The 21,816-nt window shown below is 40.5% G+C and overlaps 1 protein-coding gene across 2 annotated transcripts in view; it reads left to right on the forward strand.

Annotated features, from left to right (window-relative positions):
* The first annotated feature begins 1,161 nt into the window (after positions 1-1,161).
* ADPRHL1 (ADP-ribosylhydrolase like 1) overlaps positions 1,162-21,816 on the forward strand; it is a 97,197-nt gene continuing 76,542 nt past the window's right edge. For both annotated transcript variants that reach the window (XM_030201514.1, XM_030201513.1), the window contains exons 1-3: positions 1,162-1,223; positions 1,723-2,136; positions 17,081-17,245. In XM_030201514.1, coding sequence (XP_030057374.1) covers positions 1,923-2,136; positions 17,081-17,245 — 379 coding nt within the window. In that variant the 5' untranslated portion in view covers positions 1,162-1,223; positions 1,723-1,922. The remainder of the gene's footprint in view (positions 1,224-1,722; positions 2,137-17,080; positions 17,246-21,816) is intronic.

Consider the following 21,816-nt stretch of genomic DNA (forward strand, 5'->3'; position numbering starts at 1 on the left):
AAGAGCAAGAAAGAAAGAATGGAAGAAAAGACTAAAGAATGAAAAAGAACAAAAGAAAAGAATGAAAAGGAAAGAATGAAGAATAAAAGAACAAAACAAGAATGAAAATGGAAGAACAAATGGAAGAATGAAAACAAAAAACAAGAAAATGAAAGAGCAAATGTAAGGAAGAACAACAACCTCGGTTGCCTAAACAAGGTAAACCGAGGTTGTAAAGATTTGTAATTGATAATATGCATGTGCAAGCTGTACACATTTATTTATTTATTTAGATTTTGCTACTCTGGATATTTTTTTGTTCCAGGAGGGCTCACAAGTTTGTACCTAAGCCAATGGAGGATTAAGTGACTTTAAACCCTGGTTTGAGTGTCGACATTGGAAATAAAAGTGCTGATAAATAAAATTGCTAATGATGACTGAATAACTAAATGTAACTGACAGCAAGGAGAAAACACGACCGTAACTGCCCAGAAAAAGAAACTAAGGCGGGGTGGCTGAGTGTAAAGTGTATATATAGGGGCTATCAGTGGCGGGAAGGCACGGACATGCGCAGAGAGTTCGTTTTCTGTGCTTTACAAAGGCTGGGTCAGTGACGTCACCGGAGAGTCATTTCAGCTGTGTGGCTAGATGATCGCTGACCATATAGAATCCCATCCATGTTAGGTAGCCACGGGATCGATCCTCAGCTGGTCTTGAACATTCCATTATCTTCCTCTTCCAGTTGAATTAACACCTGGCACTGTTCAAACTACAATCTGATAAGCGTGAAGCCCAGTTTTGTATAGAGTGTCTAGGTTGGAAAGGGGACATTTAAAGTCTGGCCTTTCCAAATTTATAACAAAAAATGTAGTGTGGCAGAGCCTAAAACCGGGGAAACGGTCCGTACTTCGCATGATTGCCTGCGTCAGGGGTCTTGTTGCGATCACTTCCTGAAATAACTAAAAATGAGCGGTCATCCAAACATAAAAATACAGAGACTTGTTCCAGCACCCAAGACGTAGCACAAAGCCTCACCAAGCCGATCACAGTTTGGTGGCAGCAGCTGCGATGTGGAGAGTCGGCTTGGTGAAGCTTCTGTGTAAACAAGTACAACAACTTGCAAGAAAGGAAAAATATAGGAACTCATACAGTAACTTTTAATCGTAAAGCATAGAAAGTAATGATAAAATCGTGGCAGGATTCTCTGTAGTCTTGATTTGTAAGGTAATTTCTCCTGTCACTAGGTAAGTTATGCATTAAAATTAAGGTCCTGCAATTAACTGTAGCACTTAATTTTTGTTGGTGGAACTAAGGGCACAGCCCTCGTTTCCCTGAAACACTTATTTTAAGCCTTCTTGTTAAACAGAAATGTATCATTATTATTAGGTATATTTGGTTAGTTCTTCTGCATTAAGCAAGTTTACTTTTAAATTTGCAGAATACTAGATTACTTTGTTTCATTGAAATGAAAAATATACAGTTTTTGTTTTGGTGGAAACATCATTTCCTTAGGTAGATATTTGATATGTAAGCCTCATTGAACCTGCCATACGATGGGAAAATGTGGGATACAAATGCAATAAATAAATAAAATAGATTTTTTTTAATGTCAAACGCCTATTTTTAGCATTGCCGAGAGACCTGGTTGAAGAAGTCAGATTAGATGTGCTGAAAAATGTAACTGTTTTAAGCTTCGTCTTTGTTTTTTCTCATTCTGTGCCTGTGAACAACTAAACTCTCTAGGAAGAACAGCCAATCCTTAGCTGAAGTGTCAGAGGGAGGAGGAGACTGCAAAAGGATAGTCCTGCCATGTAAAGGGAGCCCCAAGAACAGAGCCAGAAACCAATATAAACTCTCGCTGGAGTGGCAAAGAAGACTGAACTGGCAGCTGTACATTTGAAAAGGAGGAAAGAAAACGGGGGACGATACAAAAGGATTCTGTCATGGAGAAATTCAAGGCTGCAATGCTGCTGGCGGGGGTTGGAGATGCCCTTGGTTACAGAAACTTTAGCTGGGAGATCTGTGGCTCGGGATTAAAAATCCAAGAGGAATTAAAAGAACTGGGGGGACTGGAGAAGTTAGTGCTGTCTGCGGACAAATGGCCAGTGAGTGATAACACCCTCATGCACTTGAGCACGGCAGAGGCTCTCACGTCAGGTAAGCCAAGGACTCTTCTATCCGTTGTGTGAGAGAATCAGTAGGGGGGAAATGCTACAAAATAGATGAATAACAAAGCCACAGACAATAGGGTGCCGGCTAGTTTGGAAGAAAGACCTTTCTACCAGGGGACCCTTTGCTGACTGGTAGACGTCCAAGTCTATTCTTAGGCTATTACACAATTAAAAGCATTCAATAATTGCCCCTCCCCCTTCAAAAACAGGATAATTGTGACCTTGTGTTTTTCACATTATACTACTACTACTTATCACTTCTATAGCGCTACAAGGCATACCCGGCGCTGTACTACATACATCTCTGATACAAAATAAACACGTAAGGAGGAAACATGTACAAATAACTGGGAACTTACTAGTTTTACTCAGGTAAGCATAAGGATGAAGTCACTGTCATCTTACTCCAAATTCTCCGTGTGAAAAAAAGAAAAGCTGTACAACATCTAGCATGCTATGCATGAAATGCAAGATTACAAAATGTTTACTATTACACCTGTGTGGCAGATTAAACTCTGAGCTGGGGGAGAGTCAGACAGCCATCTGTGTCTGCCTGTCCACTCTGTATCATGATGGAAGTGTTATCTGTCTCAGGCCTTCCTGCAGCTCTGCTGTGTGGAGTCTTTTTATATTCCCTACATATGTACAGTGTTTTGTTAATTGATGTAGTCTTATAAAACAGTAAAAACAAATTACAGTAGTTACAGATCTATGCATCTTGAGCTTTTTTTTAAATTCATTTTAAGGAAGAGGAGGGGAAGATTGAGGAAGGAGCTGGAATAGCAGCAGTCTGCTCCAGATGTACAAGCTGTAGAAAGTTTGTGGTCAGTTGCTCTTCTATGCCATTTCTGTAACCTACCAAAGTCTCCATCGCCAGCAAAAGTTAGGAGAAAGTCTTTATCACCAGCTGAGCTCTGTTCTTGGATGCATTTCCCCCCTACAGATGAGAGAGCTATATGACATCAGTGCATACATAAAGTTCCATATTGTGCCTACTTTATTGTCTGATAGGCTTCCCAAATGCCCATCCTCTTGTCTGCTGCCAGCTAATGCTAAATTTAGTAGCTAAGGTTCATTTGATGGGAATGTCAGCTATCTTCTAATCCACTGCTCAGCCAGTAGAAGCACAGGGAGTATCTAACACACCAGTGATAAGGAGAAAAGAGTGACCTACTCAAAGGAAAGGTGACTTTAACATATTTCAATGTACTGTATGTGTGATGAAAGGAACACACCACATGTTATTTGCTGAACACGGTAAAAAAAGATTATACCCACCAGTTCCGAGAAGTGCGTGTACAGCAGTGGTTTTGATTACCAGTGTTTGTCACCAGTCCTGTCAGTTGCAGTGAAGGTAGGAAGTCTATTTTAAAAAGCATTAATGGCATCTTAAGAGAGACTGATCAACCCTAGTTCTACATGCATATGTTAATGTAGTTAGTTCATGCCAGATTATTTGGTTATAGTTTACTTTGTATTAGGGCTGTTCATTGATTAAAAGGCTTTAATCGGATGATTAATCGCAATTAAAATGTTTGATCACACGACTGATAGCATGATTAATCGCATAAAGTGTCCCCCTCACATTTTCACCTGTATAGTGCAAATATAGACTGCAGATGTACATTCTCAAAATTGGCATACTGTACTTCAGGTATTAAAATGAAAATAAAATCATTTTTCTTACCTTTGTTGTCAGGTGATTTTATTTTTTAAATCATCTTATTCCCTGTCTCTGGTTCTGTTCCTCTGTCTGTGCTCTGAACTCTATTTTCAGTTCCTCCTCTCTCCTCACTATATCTTTTCTCTTCTCCTCCCTTCTTCACTTCTTCCCCAATAACATCTTTCACATTCAACTTTCTGCCATTTTTCTTCCTCCTTATAGGAGAGAGAGCAGCATGATGCAATTAATTGAGTTCAAATTAATAGTGCAAGTTAAAAATCTTAATGCAATTAATCCCGATTAGTCACATTAAATGAATAGCCCTACTTTGTATGCATGTGACTTTTGTAATCCACTTAGAATTTCAGATAATACAGACTAAATAAATATTTGCCCACTTAGAGCATCTTTTACTAAGGCGTGCTCACATTTTTAGCGCATGCTAAAATTGTGGGCACGCTAAACGTTAGAGACGCCCATACGAATGCATTGGCGTCTCTAACGTGTAGCACGCCCACAATTTTAGTGCACGCTGAAAATGTGAGCGCACCTTAGTAAAAGATGCCCTGAGTTTGTGAGCCCTCTAGGGACAGAGAAAGTACCTGCATATAGGGGTGAATTCTATATATGGCACTGAAAAATAGCACTATTCTATAAGCTGCAGTTTATAGAATAGCGTTTACACCTAGGAATTGTGCCTAACTTTAGACTACCTTGAAACAGCATATTGCAAAACATGGATCTATGTCGATGATTATTAGTCTCCACTGTATTCTATGGGAAGAAGCTGAACAAGCTGATAAGCTAAGTAGTGTTCTTATAAACGTTTGACTTATGCATAATGGGAACAATTGATTGTGTATAACAGAAAGAAACTAAGTTCAAGAATAAGAATGATTGTGAAAATAGTAAAATATAGGAAAAAACAAAAAAATATAAAGTTTAAAATATTGATGGGATTGATGCTTGGCTCATGAAGAAATGGTTAGCCAATTAGGAGGTGGACACGCTTATCTGACGGATCCTATTATGCTATTTTGATCACCCCGACTTGATAATATAGAAATTGAGTGATTTAAGAAGTAGAGCATATTGAGAAGGATTGATTGAAAGCTCCCTTCAGTACTTAAAGTTATATGGGTGCCCACTATTGTTTGTAACTTTAGACATGGCCATTTGCACCAACTGAAATGCAGTGCATATCTTTGTACAGAATTAGGCACATTCCCCCCCCCCCCCCCCTTACTCTATAACTATGCATGTAAATTTTAGGAATGCCCCCCTTTCTGCCCATGACCCTCCCATTTCCATGCCCCCTTTTTGAACTCATGTGTAAAATTTAGGGGGGATATGATTTAGGTCTACAAAATTCTGAGTGGTGTAGAACGGGTAAAAGTGAATCGATTTTTCACTCTTTCAAAAAGTACAAAAACCACGGGACACTCGAAATTACACAGAAACACTTTTAAAACAAATAGGAGGAAATACTTTTTCACTCAGTTAAGTTCTGGAACTCGCTGCCGGAGGATGTGGTAAAGGTGGTTTAGTGTATCTGGGTTTTAAAAAAGGTTTGGACAAGTTCCTGGAGGAAAAATCCATAGTCTGTTATTGAGATGAACATGAAGGAAGCCACTGCTTGCCCCGGGATTGGTAGCATGGAATGCTGCTACTAATTGGGTTTCTACCAGAAACTGGCGCAGTATGGCTATTCTTATGTTCTTATACGGAGCTACTATCATAGCAATAACAGCCCCAAATACTCAGAATGTACAAACGCAAAATCCAGAATCAGTCTCCATCCTTAAACTTGGACAGGCACTCCAGTAAATGGAAGGAATGAGTAAGTGGCCACCAGTACATGCATACATCTATTTCTACTTATAAACTGGATATCCATAAACCTGGAGGGAAAGAAGCACTAGTATTTGCAAAACAAGAGAAAAAAAACCCTACTTAAGCAATTAGGCCAACAGTCAAACAGAAATACAATAAGAAATGTAAAGAGTTACTTCAAAAAACACAAATAGATCAAAACCTGAAATGTAATTGGTTAAGGAGGGGTGAATTTAAACCTAAAATTGAAAGGCTGATATTTACAGCATAGGAGAGTGGGCTACGGACAAGATGGTTCACAGCCAGCATAGAAAAAAAAAACTGGTAAAACAGAGAAATACAGATTTTGTAGCATTTAAGTGGAAACAGTTGCACTTTTACTGCTGGACATGACCTGCTGATGCCAGAAAAATTGTATGCAGATTCCACTGGAATCTATGTAAACACTATCGCATGGTAATGCCAGAAGATGTAATCTAATTAGACATTTAGGGGTGAATTCTATATATGGTGCCAAAAAAAGCACAATTCTATAAGCCGTGCTTAAAGTTAGGGGCAGTGTACAGAATAGCACTTATGCCCGGGAACCACACCTAACTTTAGGCATGGTGATTTGCACCAACTGAAACATGATGCAAATGTACACTCGCATGTAAAATTTAGGTGCGGATCCCAAGCCTAAATTTACATGTGTAAATTCCCGTTAAATCTAGTTTCTGCCAAAAATTGCTTTGGCACTAATTAGCTCATTATTCAATTAAACTGCACATGCTAATTGGGCACACACCCAAATTTATAAATGCAATTTTTGGCGACTTTTATAGGATTAGGGGGTTAAAGGGCAAGTCTGTAAAGATGCACTTACAGTTGGGTGCCTGGATGGTGACTATTTGAAGCCTATTTTGTAAAGAAAGGTAGACTCTACGTTCTGTTAGAATACTAGTGTAGCAGCATCAATATATGCTAATAATTTTGCTACAATCACTTATGTCAGCTATATGGCACATGTGAATGCTTGTGCCTAGATTACTAAAAATTGTGCATGACTGTGCATCCCACCCACGCTCTAATCAAACTCTGCAGAGGTGTATACCTACCTTCAAACCAGTGGCATAGCTACATGGGGCCACGGGGTCCTGGGGCCCCGTAGATTTGTCCCTGGACCCCCCTGCTGATGGCCCTCTCGACCCCCCTCCCCGCCACCAACCCCCCCCCCCCCCCCGCCGTCAGCTACCTTTGCTAACAGGGGACCCCAACCCCTGCCAGCCGAGGTCCTCTTCCGGCGCAAGGCTTCATTCTGTTTCTGTGAGTCTGGCATCCTGCAGTACAACGTCAGACTCACAGAAACAGAACGAAGCCTTGCACTGGAAGAAGAGGACCTCGGCTGGCGGGGGTTGGGGTCCCCCGCCAGCAAAGGTAGGTGACGGCGGCGGCGGGGGAGGGTTGGTGGTGGGATGGGGGATCAGCAATGGCGGGGGGGTCGACAGCACCGGGGGGGGGGGGGCTAAAATGTGCCCCCTCACCTCGGGCTCTGGACCCCTCTCCCACCGAAGTCTGGCTACGCCCCTGCTTCAAACTACATGCCATTAGCATTTAGGCACCATCTTAAAGAATAGTGCATAGTCAGAATATTGACATGCATGCACATATACATCTACATGCGTTCTTGGCACCTAAATACTGGTTTTCATACATCATTACCTTGCACTGTTCAGTCAAATGCTGCTTTTTCGCTTTGGTCAGAAGGTGAAAGGCAAAAATTGTACTGTACTGTCTGTGTTTTACCAATTTCATAGATGGTGAAAGAGAGGCAATAGGATATTGGGTTTAGAAGAATGGCCTGCAGGCAAGGGAGGGAAGGAAGGAAGGAAGGAGAGACAGGGATAAAACTGGGGCTGGTGAGGGGATGAGAGGCAGTGGAGAATAGATGAATACAAAAGATGGAAAGGGGGATTGAGGAAAGGAATAGGAAACTTGGGAAAAAGAAAGACAGACCAGCAGAGGGGGCAATAGGGTTGCTGGAGAAGGAATGAGAGGGAAATGGGAAAAGCTGGTAGACATGAGATGTGAAATGGAAACCAGACTAGATTGTGAGAGAGAAGAAGAATGGAGGGTAAAAACCATATATAGGTGGATATAGAGGCAGAGAAGAGAAAAGTGAAAAAAAGAAAGATCAGTGCCAGATGGATATGGAGAAGGAAAGGAAGATGGACAAGAGGGGAGAGAAGAAATGGAAGGGCAAACCTGGGAAACAACTTAGGAGAAGATCAACTCACAAAGTGGAACAGATTGGGACCAACCCAAGTAGTAAAGTGCCCAAACAGCAAAGGTAGAAAACATATTTTCAATTAATTCTTTTTAAGGATTGCAATATGTCCATGTTGAGAAAAGTACATCTTATCTATTTTTGTATTTTGCAGAGTACAAAAGAAAATGCATTTCTGTTTCTTTTACCTTGAACTGCTTATAGAGTCTGGCTTTCTTTGGTGGAGGGGAAGGGGTTCTTCATTTCAGTTTTTGTCTGCTTGTTTTTTATGGTGCTCTATTTTGTGTGAGGTGAGGTTCTGGAATATACAGAACTAATCCATCTGAAGATATTACGCTTAAAGGTATGAAACTACTTTCTATCACCATCAACCATTTTGCTTGCCCAATATTGCATTTCTACATCTAGAGCCTATATATTTTTAAGGTTTACACTGGGGGAAGCAGGGAGGAAGGAAGAGGGAAGGTGCTGGTCTCGGGCCTAGGGATGGGGGGCAAGGAAAGTATGCACTCCCCTTGTTAATTCATGTGAATGTGAGATGGGGCGTATTGTTGGCTAATTTCAGTTTAAAAAATGTATCTATAGCTATATAAATTGCCTCTGGAACTCAGAACACAAAAAAAATATGTCTACTTTTAAGCGTTTATTGAAGCACCATTTGTTCTGTTTAAGCATGGGATTTGATTTGATGATTTTGTTTATGTGGATTTTTAGTGTAGTCTTAGAAGTTAATTGTTTTTTATTGGTTTTATTATGCATATAATTTTGTACTCCGCCTTGAGTATAGGTAGATTAGAAATAATAAATCTAATCTTTCTAAATATCTATATCTGTCTATCTTCATTGTTTTGATATACTGGCTTTCTATTCAATCTGTTTTTGTGGCAGCTGAACAGATTGCAACTTGGCCAGAACATGGCAGCCTGCCTGCTGCGTGGTCTGAAGAGTTGGGACAAGATCAGATCATCTCTAAAAGAACCTACATTGGTTATTAGTACCTTCATGTATTCAGATCAAACTTATGGTAATATTCTTTTGGACAATGTCTCTGTCATATCTCGGCTATGTGAAATAGCCGATTGGACTATAATATAATCATCAGGAATCTTTCTTCTGCCCAGGATATCCTCTTGGTTATTCTAGCACCAAAAATATTTAATGTGGGTGGGCCCATGGAAAAAGGCTTTTCACGCAGTACCCTGGATTTGTAGAATTCCGGCTCCAAGGAGCTGCATATGCTGGACTATTATTTAAGTTTTCAAGAGAACTGTGAGGCATGTATTTTATTTCACTTTGCTGTTATCCACCTTGAAATTGTTTGCCAAACTGAAGTGGAACTTGAATGTTGACTTGAATTAAAATTTTATGTAAAGATGTTATTTATTGTGCAGGATAGATAAGTGTTTAGTTGTATGTCATTTTAAGTTTTGTTTTATCCCATTACTTTTATATTAATTTTATAAGCTGAATTAAGACTACATAAATAAAAAAAATACATGTATATATCCTTTACGGAGGCAATATTTAATAACCAGTATTGTTTGCAGTGAATACAGGAACTTTTAGGGTTTCTTTCACAAGACCATGCTAGCAATTCCCATGTGGCATATGAGAGGAAGCCCATAGGAGTTGAATGTACTTCCTTTCATTTGACATGCAGGAATCACTAGTGCGGCTTTGTGAAACAAGCCCTTAGTTTGTCCATATTGCAGACAATTTAGAAAGGGACCCCACCTTCACAGTTTCTTTTTTTAATTAACAGATACAAAGCATGTCTGCTGATAAATTACTACATATTTTGCTCCATGTATCTATGCAAGACAGTTGGCTGAGGGCAAAATAACATGCATGCAATTAAATATTGAAGGCACTTGTACTGTTTATCTTCTATGATAATAAACAGCCCCTTAGAATGTCACTGTTGAACCTGGCTAAAATTACACACACCACATGTAATTTTAGCTGAGCAGAGGAGGGAAATTTTCAACTGAGCCATTTTACCCAGGTACAGTAAATCACTTTGAAAATTGTTTTGTAGATGTGAAATAGACAACGTCACTTTACTCCACGGTGTTAACAGGTCACAAAAAGTTCATACTGGCTCCTTAATTTTTAAAACGTTCACAGATGCTGTGGCCCTTTTAAGTAAGTTGTGGTAAGCACTAACGCATGCTTGCTGCAGGTTAAAAAGGCACTACTGCGGGACGCACTCAAGCATCCTGCAGTAATTTTAGGATCAGCGCAAGCTATCCCCACGCTAACATATAGATTTTATGTTGTAGTGCTGGGTCATGTTTCAAGGTGGAGAGTAGGCATGCCCTGTGCTAATCAGTTGGCACGAGGCATTGGTGTGTGCTCATTGATTAGTGCACGACAGGGGCATAGCCAGACTTCGGCGGGAGGGGTTCCAAATCCCGAGGTGAGGGGGCACATTTTACCCTCCCCCCCCCGGTGTCGCCGACCCCCCCCCCCACCATTGCCGCCACCACCACCAACTTTGACCCCCCCCCTGCCAACGACCCTCTCGACCCCCCCCTCCCGCCGCCAACTCTCCCCAGCCACTGTAAGTCTGAGTATTCAAAAACAGAACAAAAACCCAAGAAGGAAACTTCAATACAAATGTCATACAAAATTTTCCGTACATAAAACAAGTTTCAGATGAGATAACAACCACAAAAAATATTAATTTTAAGCAACAATTAAGGGGTCCTTTTACTAAGGTGCACTGAAAAATGGCCTGCGCTAGTGTAGGCGTGTCTTTTGGATGCGCGCAGATCCATTTTTCAGCACACCTGTAAAAGCCTTTTTTTTTTTTTTTGCTGAGAATGGAATGTGTGGCAAAATAAAAATTGGCATGTGTCCATTTTGGGTCTGAGACCTTACCTCCACCCACTGACTTAGTGGTAAGGTCTCACGCGTTAACTGGGCAGTAATCATCATCAATGTGCATACAATGCTGATTACTGTGTGGTTAGCGGAGCACATTAGAAAATAAAAAATATTTTCAGGCATGTGTAGCGGATGCACGTAAAAAATTGAATTACCATTTTATGGAGGGAAAGTTTGGGTGTTTCCTGATGTGACTAAGCAAACACAAGAGAGAAGAAAAGCTTTTCTTGCATTGAGATCTGAGACTATAGCACTTGGAGCATTATTTAATTTGAATTATCCTTGTAAATGTAATACCAAGTTCATGGGCACAAAATATGTTTTCTTTATTCTAGATCATTTAAGACAATTTATAGAACAAAAAAAAGGTTTTGAAGCCTGCAGGAATAACAGGGTCATGACCTAAGAATAGAAAATATTCTATATATTTTGGTGGATACTGTGTTAAGCCTTTTCTTTAAAAAATCTGTTTTTTTTTTTTGTCTAAATCTCATCTCCTGAGTTTATAACGGTTCTTACCCCCTAGTTAGGTGGTCTAATACAAGATGTACAAATAATGTTATTGAGATTTGCTTGTTTTACATTATGCCTATCTGATTTTTTCCTGTTCAAGTTTAAATGCTTGTAAAGAATATAAACTTATAAATAAAGAATTTTAAAAAAGTTGAATTACTGCCTGGGCTACGCGGTAGTTCCAAATTGATGCGTGTTGTATGCACATTGGCACTTATGCAGCTTAGTAATAGGGCCCCTAAATACTTATTAGAAAACATATTTAGTGTATGTGAACGGGACTCACAGTATAACCACCCACTCCAACCATTGAGCGATAATAGGAGTAAGACGTAATGCCAACCTATGGGCTTAATGACTCAATAAATCGCCCTATGAATTATCATGCCACTATTTGTATGACATCATAGAGTTCCCATTGCATAATAAAGTGAAGTGCATCAATCGAAACAAACCAAACAATGGTGTGATCGCTCTCTAGTGTTTAAGTCCAACCCTGCTGCAATAGAGTTCCAAACATCTAATTTTGCAGAAAGAACATAATACTTATAAAGTTCTTAAAAAGTCAATAAAGGAAGTGTTACATTTCTCAACAAGCTACCAAAGTTGGACAATAAATCTTGTGCTTCAGATTAGGCACATTCTAGCTAACATGTAGGTGTGGGCATTTACACCAGCCATAGGTCTTGTATAAATGATTGCACCTTAGTGCATATTGTGATATTTATTACACCTGTAGAGGGTAATTCTATAACAGAGCATATAGGATAAGAGGGTAAGCAGTTGCCTATTTCATGTTGATTCTATAAAGAAAAGTAAGTGCCTATTTTCTTTATAGAATCAACATGAAATAGGCATCTGCTTACTCTCTTATCCTATGCACCCTGTTATAGAATCACACTCCACGGGTATAATAAACATCCATCAATAAGAAAGGTAAGAACAAAGCAGGAAGAAGCAAAAATCAAGGTCCTAGGGTGGGTTAAAATGGAGATTTACGAAGCAAATGGTGAACAATCCCAACCCCAAGTCCTGGTGACCAACATTCAAGACTCATCAACTACTCAAGTTATAAAAGCATGAGTAAAAGACTGTGTTTCAAACCAGATCTAAATTTCATAAAAGATTCCTCCATTCTGAGATCAAATGGAAAGAGCATTCCTCAGGCAGGGTACCTCAACTGTGTCAAGAGGTGTAGTTTACAATCTGGAGCAGAAAAAAGTTTCTAAGCAAGTAGATGCAGAAGCTTATCAGTGAATGCTCAAGAAAATTTTGGTAACCCTCAGAAGTTGAGAGGAGATTTCACCTTCAGCCAGGGAAAGTATCAGATTCTTGCTTGCTTGAAGAAACTTAGCAACCTTATCCAGGTACCAATACAAGAAAAGTTCAAGTGTTTAGAGCATCTCTAAACAGTATCCTGCTAGGGGAATGGGAGAAGAGAAAACATCATAATATTGCAGATTTCATACTGAAGATTCAGTGGCTTTAAACCTCCAACCTGTTGTAGCTGTGTGGTTTATATACCAAGAATCTTATGCCATAACATCTTGGAAATTCATCTCCCAATCCCCTGCTATTGAAAGGACCCAGGAGCCTCATAAAATGTTTAATGGCTCCGCAGCTCCCAGCTAGGCCTCTGCATCCATGCAAAGTAGAGCAGGATTTATACTAATACATCTTAGATTGTATTATTTGGCTTAGGTGGTGTCATTAGAATATACTATAAACTTATAGTCTATCTGGAGGTTAAGTCTTCCTCAATGTCATATATGATGACCTGCACAGAAAACAAGCACGGTCAAGTGCTAGTTTTGGTGGTACATCCCACTCTTTTATACTGGTGAATCAAGACATCAATATAAAACTTTACATCTGTGGTTCCATGAAATGTTGGCTGGAAAGTCATATGAAATGCTTTTGGTGTCGATCAGATTCCAAGCACAGTACTAAAGTTGCAAAGTCTGGCACACTGTCTTGTTAGTAGTATCTGCCAAATTCCTCATGGTAATAATGCACTTGACCTTGAAAATAATTTGGCTACAGTCATTCTTGTTGGAACATGGTGATGCTCCCTTTGTATACTGTACAAAACATACTGCTGTATTTTTCAACCAGTGTACCTATTCAGTAGACTAATCCACTTTCTCTATATTTCCAAGTTAAATTTTGTGTAGGGTAACTTAGGGATCCTTTAACAAAGGCGCACTGAAAAATGACCTGCGGTAGTGTAGGTGCAGGTTTGTGACGCACGTAAAATCATTTTATAGCGCACCTGTAAAAAAGGCCTCTTTTTTCCCAAGAAACTGGACATGCGGCAAAATCAAAATTGTCATGCGTCCATTTTGGGGTCTCAGACCTTACTGCCAGCCATAGACCTAGCGGTAAACAATTTGGGCGGTAATGACCTATGCATGTCAGATGCCACTTGGTGCACGTCCGCTACACTACGCGCGCCAGAAAATAAAAAATATTTTTCAGACATATGTATCGGATGCATGCCAAAAATGAAATTACTATAAGAGCCACATGGTAGTCAGGCAGTAAGTCTATTTTGGTGCATGTTGGACATGCGTAGGCGCCTATGAGGCTTAGTAAAAGGGGCCCTTAGCCTTTCCTGAGAAAATATAATGATAGTATTGCTCTGCTGCTTTTGCAATCTCCCTCTTCATATTTCACAGAATCCAGCATGTTTTCAATTCCAGAATAGGAAACTTCTTATCCCTGCACCACTACAGAATTTGTAGCATGGCTCTTCCCTTCTGGTTAAATGTAGATGCTGATCATATCTGGCTAAGGTTATCTAATCCATAATCAATTACTCATTTTTCAATTATTCGGTGTCACGGACTGTCACGGAGTCCAGAGTAGTGAGCCCTTGGGCCACTGCCAGTGACCGGCAGTAGCAGGTGAACCACCCGAACAGGAAGAGAGGCTGAACACAGACAGGCTGGTACAAGCAGGACCGGAACTAGCAGGATGGGAACTGAAGCTGTAGATGAACGGGGCTAGAATAAGCAGGACTGGAACAACTGGATTCTGGAATGGGCTTGGCTTGGCTGGAACCCGATTCTGGAATGGGCTTGGCTGGACTTGACTGGAACTGGATGCTGGAACGGGCTTGGCTTGGCTGGAATGGAAGCTGAAAGCAGACAGGGTTGGAACAAACAGTGGAGGAACTGAAGACAAACAGGGCAGACACAAGCAGAATTAGAACTGAAGCTGAAGACTTGCAGGGCTGGAACAAGCAGGGTTGGAGTAGAAGTTGAAGATTGGTAAGACAAGAACTAGCAGGGCTGGAACTGCAACAAACACACACAGACGAAAACTCATCTGAAGACCTCTGTTGCAAAGGCAAGCCTGAAAGTTCCCAGGTGCTTAATAAAGGCAATTACAGATGAGGTCACAAGTAAAAGTGAGGCTTATTAGCAAAAACACCAGAGCATGGCTTGGCTGCAAGAACACCACAGCGAGGCTTGGCAGCAGGAACACCAGGGCGAGGCTTGGTTGCAAGAGCACCAAAGTGATGCTTGGCTGCAGGAACCTCAAAACAAGTCTGGAATGCTGGAACATCAGAATAGGACTGGAATGAACTCTGGAACATGTTTGGGAAACAGGAAGAAGACAGTCCACAGCAGCATAGGGCCTGGTCACCAGGAGGCGAGGTGAGTGTAGGCATGGGATACAGTCACAACCGTGACATTTGGTGTCAGAGTACTTTGGAGTAAAAGAGGCCCTTATCATTTTTATGTTTACAGTTGATCATTTTACTATTGTTATGCTGTTTATACAGTTCTAAGTTTTATGATAAGCTATACCTGACATACTCCAACCTTGGGTGAATCAATTCATTGCTGAATGGCTTGTTAAAAGAGGCCCTTAATGAGGCAAACTTCGAGACATGCAAATTGAAGCCTAGTAATAGGAATAACACATTACAATGTCAGAACTATACACACTAAAACAGTACAGTAGACAAATCATAAAACATAAATATGATAAACGTCAGTGGAATACAAATGAAACCCCTTAATAGGCAACTTACTAGAAACAGTCATATAACATAGGCAATATCATTAACAATGCAAATGAAACACTATGGGCTCCTCTTACAAAGCTGCAGTAGTGATTACCTCATGCTGAGTGTGATGAAGCCCATAAGAATTGAACAGGCTTTGTTGCATTTGGTACACTGATAATCGCTAGTACAGCTTTGTAAAAGGAGCACTTTATTATACCTACATATTCAAATACATCATGAGGTCTTCTTGGTCTTAGCACCATGGGTGCTGTTATGATGTGTGTGCTTAGATTAGCCAATATAGTTGTTAGGAAAATGTTTCATGCGGCTATTTGGAATAACCCAAGGATAATGATTAGCTGCAAACCTTTTTTTTTTTGTAGCAGCTGAGTGGTTAAAAGATTATTATTAATATTGGCCAACTTGTATTGGTGAATGGTTGGTTTCATACTTTTGCTGAATTAAAACAAAAATGCTACTTCAAAAAAAAAAAAAAATACTGTACCAGCCCATTAACTCTTGCAGGAAAGATTTAAGCTTAGGGTCATATGCTTTACCAAATTATTTCATATTATCTACTTTTAACAAGCCTCACAATATCGCTTGATAAGTCTTGGTTTGTTTGTTTTTTTATAATTTACTTCTTGTTGATAGCACACGACTTCTGTATTGGACAACTTGGAAAGTTCATAAGCATCAGAAATAAATGAGACTAGCATTAGGCTGGAAGCCAAGTGTTAAAGTACTTGCAAATATTGTTCTGTTTCAATATGTTGTATTATTTGGTGCATTATTTTGATTTTTTGGCACATAATTCCTGGAGTGTATTCAATATGATTATTACCATCAGTAACAGAGGTACTGGGGAGAACCACAAAGTGAACAACTCCTTGCTTACTATGTTCAAAATTGTCCCACTGTCCTTTTACTGCTGACATATGCGTTGCCTCCAACTCAAAAGATTTTAACTTGCTCCGTTCCATTGAATTCCACCATATACCCCACCCTAGCCCTGCCCTATTATTTAACCCTAGCTCCGCCCCATAGTCTCACCTTAGCCTCCCCAAATAGCTGAGTTACCGACTGCCTATGACTGCAAGGCTAAGCAAAGGAAGTAGGTGTAAAGAATGTTGTGAGGTAAGAATTCTTGCAATAGAGGTCAAGAGGTGTCATTTGGAGACTAGATCAGGGGCATAGCTATGTGGGGCCATGGCCCCCCAGATTTGGCCCTGGCCCCCCCACTGCCGACCCTTTTGACCCTCCCTTCCCCCCCCGCCAACCCTCCCCCACCACCGTCAGGTACCTGTGCTGGTGGGGGTCCCCAACCCCCGCCAGCCAAAGTCCTCTTCAGCGCCGGTCTCTGAGCCGGTGCGTTGCTGCAGCTGATCTGGAAGGATTGTGTTCTGAGTGAGTTGTCCTGACGTCCTACACGTTCCTACGTGCAGCATGTAGGAACACACAGGTACCTGATGGCGGTGGCAGCGGGAAGGGGGGGGGGTTGAAAGGGGAGGGTCGGCGGCACCAGGGGGGCTAAAATGTGCCCTCTCACCTCGGGCTCTGGACTCCCTCCTGCCAAAATCTGACTATGCCCCTGGACTAGATTATCATCACTTAGTACCAATTAACAAAAGTTTAGCTTCTGCAGTTAAAACTTTTAAAAGCATACGGGGCTTTGTCATTCTCTTTCTTTCTTAGTACTCTCTAGAGTAATTCTCTGACCCCCCTCCCCCACTTTTTCTTTTGGATAGATTACTGGTGCTTAGAAGATCTCTATCGTGAAATGGTAAAGCAGTATGTTGATGCAGTTGACAAGCTCCAAGGGAGAAGACCAGATCCAGCCACCATTGAAGGATGTTCACAGCTGAAGCCAGACAATTACCTTCTTGCATGGCACACGCCTTTCAATGAAAAAGGTAGCTCTATTCTGATTGCTGCATATTTACCTATCATTTATGGGGGTCGATATTTAGCTGGTCGAGATAAGCATTTTTTTTAGCCACCAGTAGTGTTATTCCCGGATACTCAATGCTGGGCCATGTCTGGGTTTATACGGCCGGCTATCTTATATGAGGTTAAGTGTGATATTCAGCACTTAACTGCAAAAGCAAAACTGCATAAAGAACATTTATGCAGTCCAATTTGACTGTTAAGCTTAGGTGGTTAAGTGCTAAACATCAGCACTGAACTGCATAAGTACTGACTTCATCCCCTGGACCACCCACAAAATAGCCAGCTTTGAGTTTAGCGGTCAGTGCCACTGAATATCAGTGGATAATCCCACACAAGTGATTTAATTGGCTAGGAGCTGTTTCTGGCTGGTTAACTTGCTTTGAACATCGATTCCCTTATTATTAAAATTAGTTCTAAGAAACAGGTTTTGTGGCTCAGAAACAGCACCATACACTGCCAAGAGGAAGACCTGAGATCAAGTGGATCAAGTGGAGGAGTGGCCTAGTGGTTAGAGCACTGGTCTTTCAATCCAGAGGTGGCTGGTTCAAATCCCGCTGCTGCCCCTTGTGATCTTGGGCATGTCACTTAACCCTCCATTGCCTCAGGTACAAACTTAGATTGTGAGCTACTACTCAAAAAAGTGTGAGCAAAATCTAAATAAATAAATAAATTCCTTGGCAATGACGCTGCCACCAGGCAAGGTTGGGGATGCTGCAGAGGTGGCCTTTCATAGCCCCTGGGAAGACAAATGCCTTAGCTTATTGTTCAGCAGTGACAACTAGCAGCTAGAGCTAGGGATCACAATTGCATGTTCTGAAGGTAGTATGATTGCACAACCCTCTGGTCAAGAAGAATCACTATGATGGCCAGTTTAAATTAGGGAAACCATGTCAGGCTTAACTATTATGCAGATTATGTAATCACCTAGGACAGCAGCTTCAGCAGAGCAGCAAAGAGCACCTGCAATCAGAACAAAACAGGTCCTGACTGCTACAGAAACTCAAAAGAGCCATTAGTGTGCACTTTTACAAACAGGGATGGTGGGTCATGTTCTAATAGCTTTGATCTGGGTAAACAGATTTTGGAAATCACCACACAGCCATTTCTGGCGGAGCACTTACCATCATCCATTGAGGTGACAGTGAGGGTTCCCACACTAACCCAGCAGTAACTGGGCAGCACGCAACACTGCTCGATTACCACCAGGTAACCCCCTGTGGAAATATTTTTTTCAATATCTCTGCTAGAAACAGAAATGGCACGGATTGGGTAGAACTACTGCTGGCGCCCGCATTGGGCCAGCAATAGTTCTGGGTTGCTACGCAGCAAGCCTGTTGCTATGCGGCAACCGTTTAGTAAAAGGGCCCTTAGATAGCGAGTACCGTCTTCCAAAAATCGCAGCTGAGCAAACTGCTGCTTTTCAAAACCATATGAAAACTACACTCTCTCCAATGGACTCTTGATGAAGGTGACGGTGCCAAAACACGGCTCGTGTTGGGTCCAGATATTTTTAAATCATCTTTTATCATTTTATAGCGTGGTAATTTATATGGTCCAAATAAAGGACTTTATACATTAGATCGCCCAGCTTCGTCCGTTTGGTCCCTCCCACTGTTACTTTTGTCTTTTGCACCTAAATTATTTGCAGGTATTGGGTGCTGCTATAATTGTATTCTATGAAGGAAAGTAGGCACATACTTTCCTTTAGAGAATTGGCTCCAAATAAGCAGTTTCTTGGTGCCTTTTGTAGAACTGCCCAGCATGGGCTTAGTTAAGGGGAGGCTTGCCTCACCAATTTGCTTCATTTCTTTGAAGGCATGAATAAACATGTGGCTAAAGGTGAGCCAGTTGATGTAATGTATCTAGATGTTCAGAAAGCTTTTGATAAAGTTCCTCATGAGAGACTCCTGAGAAAAATAAAGTCAAGGGATAGGAGGCAAGATTCTGGGGTGGTTTAGAAATTGTTTATTGGCCAGAAAACAGAGGGTAGGGTTAAATGGTCATTTCTCTCAATGGAAGAGAGTGAACAGTGGAGTGCCACAGGGATCTGTACTGGGACCGGTACTATTGAACATATTTATAAATGATATGGAAATCGGAACGACGAGTGAGGTGATCAGATTTGCAGATGATTCAAAACTATTCAAGGTTGTTGTGAAATATTGCAGGAAGACCTTAGGAAATTGGAAGATTGGGCATCCAAATTGCAGATAAAATTTAATGTGGACAAATGCAAGGTGATGCACATTGGAAAGAATAATTTTAATCACAGTTACTTGATGCTAGGGTCCACCTTGGGGGTTAGCGCTCAAGAAAAAGATCTGGGTGTCATTGTAGATAATGCAATGAAATCTTCTACTCAGCAGCCAAAAAAGCAAACAGGATGCTAGGAATGATTAGGAAAGGGATGGTGAATAAGACCGAAAATAATATAATGCCTTTGTATCGCTCTATGGTGCGTTCGCACCTTGAGTATTACGTTCAGTTCTGGTCACCATATCTCAAAAAAGATATAGTGGAATTGAGACAGACATGGGAAGCAACTGCTTGTCCTGGGAATTGTAGTATGAAGTGTTGCCACGATTTGGGTTTCTGTTAGGTACTTGTGACCTGGCTTGACCACTGTTTGGAGAACAGGATACTGGGCTAGATGGACCATTGGTATGACCCAGTATGGCTACTCTTATGTTATATTCTTATGTAAAATATGTGCATAAATCACGATTCTGACCCTGCTACACTCCTGATCTGGAAAAACATAAAATTATGCATTTTCTGGCCATCTCATGTACTTTTACATGGGGTAATTTTATAAGTCAATTCTTTATAAACCCATTCAAATTATTTTAATAGTTTAATATAGAAATACACATATTACCACAAACCCTATAACATACAACATATATACACCAACAGTGCTTTCAGTGTCACTGGAGATTTTTTTCTTTTTTCTTAATATTAATCATACATACATACATCTTCTAATTGTAAATATAGAGCTTATATAGCTCTATTCCTCAATCCATACCCTATGAAAATATCAATGTGTCTTTGATGGTTAATCATAATCCATATAGCTGTTATGTCATTCACTTTCTTATAGAAGTATGGAGTCACCGGACTTTAATTACTCATATTTTCCCCAAAAGTCGGGAGCATGAGATAGTTTGTATAACGAGACCTTATATGGGACAACTCCTTGCAAAGTACTCTTTCATTTTTCCGTCCGTCAGATGTAGAAAAATCCAGTTACTTTGAGCACCTGCGGCTCCACTTTATTCTCTCATTCAGATCACAATTTTTTCATTCGGTTCTCAATGCGAGATCGCATTTCGCACTTAGCTTCATCAGGAGAACCACAATCAACGCCCTAAACAAACATAAAAACCTATATAACATAACGCCAACTCACTTTTCTGCAATCTTTTAACTAATAAATATATTATTCATGATTCATCTTTTAATATTAATAACAATTACTTGGCAACTTACCCAACGGGCTAATTTCTCTGTCCGAACAAACAGGAAATGACAAAATTCCTCTGTCCTTAAAGATCTAAATACCACGTATATATACCCTGTATCCGGCCCCGCCCCCTAATTACATAGTAAGCTCAAAGCCATTCTACTTCAAGATTTAATCCCAGGGGGGTTACAGTGTTCCACTGATAAATAAAACGCTGTTCGATATTAAATAAAGTCTCACTTACATTGCCTCCTCGATTCCCCTCGGGGACCTGTAACAATGCCATGCATTTTATATCTTCTATAGTATGTTTGTGTTCCTTCCAATGTGAAACCAGAGGAGCATCATCCCTCATGTTTCTAACATTACTGATATGTTCCGCTAATCTGATCTTCAATTTCCTCCTTGTATGTCCAATGTAGTATTTTTTACATGGACAAATTATGCAGTAAACTACACGTTCACTATCACAATTCGTAACAAACCGAAGATAAAAATACCTATTTTGGAATCCTGGAATATTTATAGCATTCGCGACAATCGCATGTTTACAATACACGCAATTGTTACATGGGGAATGATGCCCTCCAGTTCGTTTCCCGCTAGGTCGTTTTAACAGCTCACCTAAATTAGATTTGCGGCTATATGCCACTTTTGGATGTTCTTTAAAAACTGGGTGAATACTTAAAACATGCCAAAACTTATGAATAATTTGTCCGATCATCGGGGCTCTATGGGAAAACGGAAGGACACAAGCAATAGGTTTAACCTTTGATCTCTGTTTTGGGACAAATAACCACTCTCTCTGGGCATATCGGGCCCTTTTATAAGCCCGTTTAAGTACGGATATGGGGTAACCACGTTGGAGAAATCTCTCCGTCATATTATAAGCCTGATTTTTAAATTCTTGTAAAGAAGAACATAACCTGCGTAATCTCAAATATTGTCCAACAGGGACCCCTTTTCTTAACGCTGTATGATGGAAGCTTGAATAATGCAACAGAGTGTTCCTATCCGTGCTTTTCCTATAGATGGAAGTCGATAACTCATTACAATTCGTTTTACTAA

Source organism: Microcaecilia unicolor, chromosome 4, assembly GCF_901765095.1.
Source record: "Microcaecilia unicolor chromosome 4, aMicUni1.1, whole genome shotgun sequence".
NCBI classification, from domain to species: Eukaryota; Metazoa; Chordata; class Amphibia; order Gymnophiona; family Siphonopidae; genus Microcaecilia; species Microcaecilia unicolor.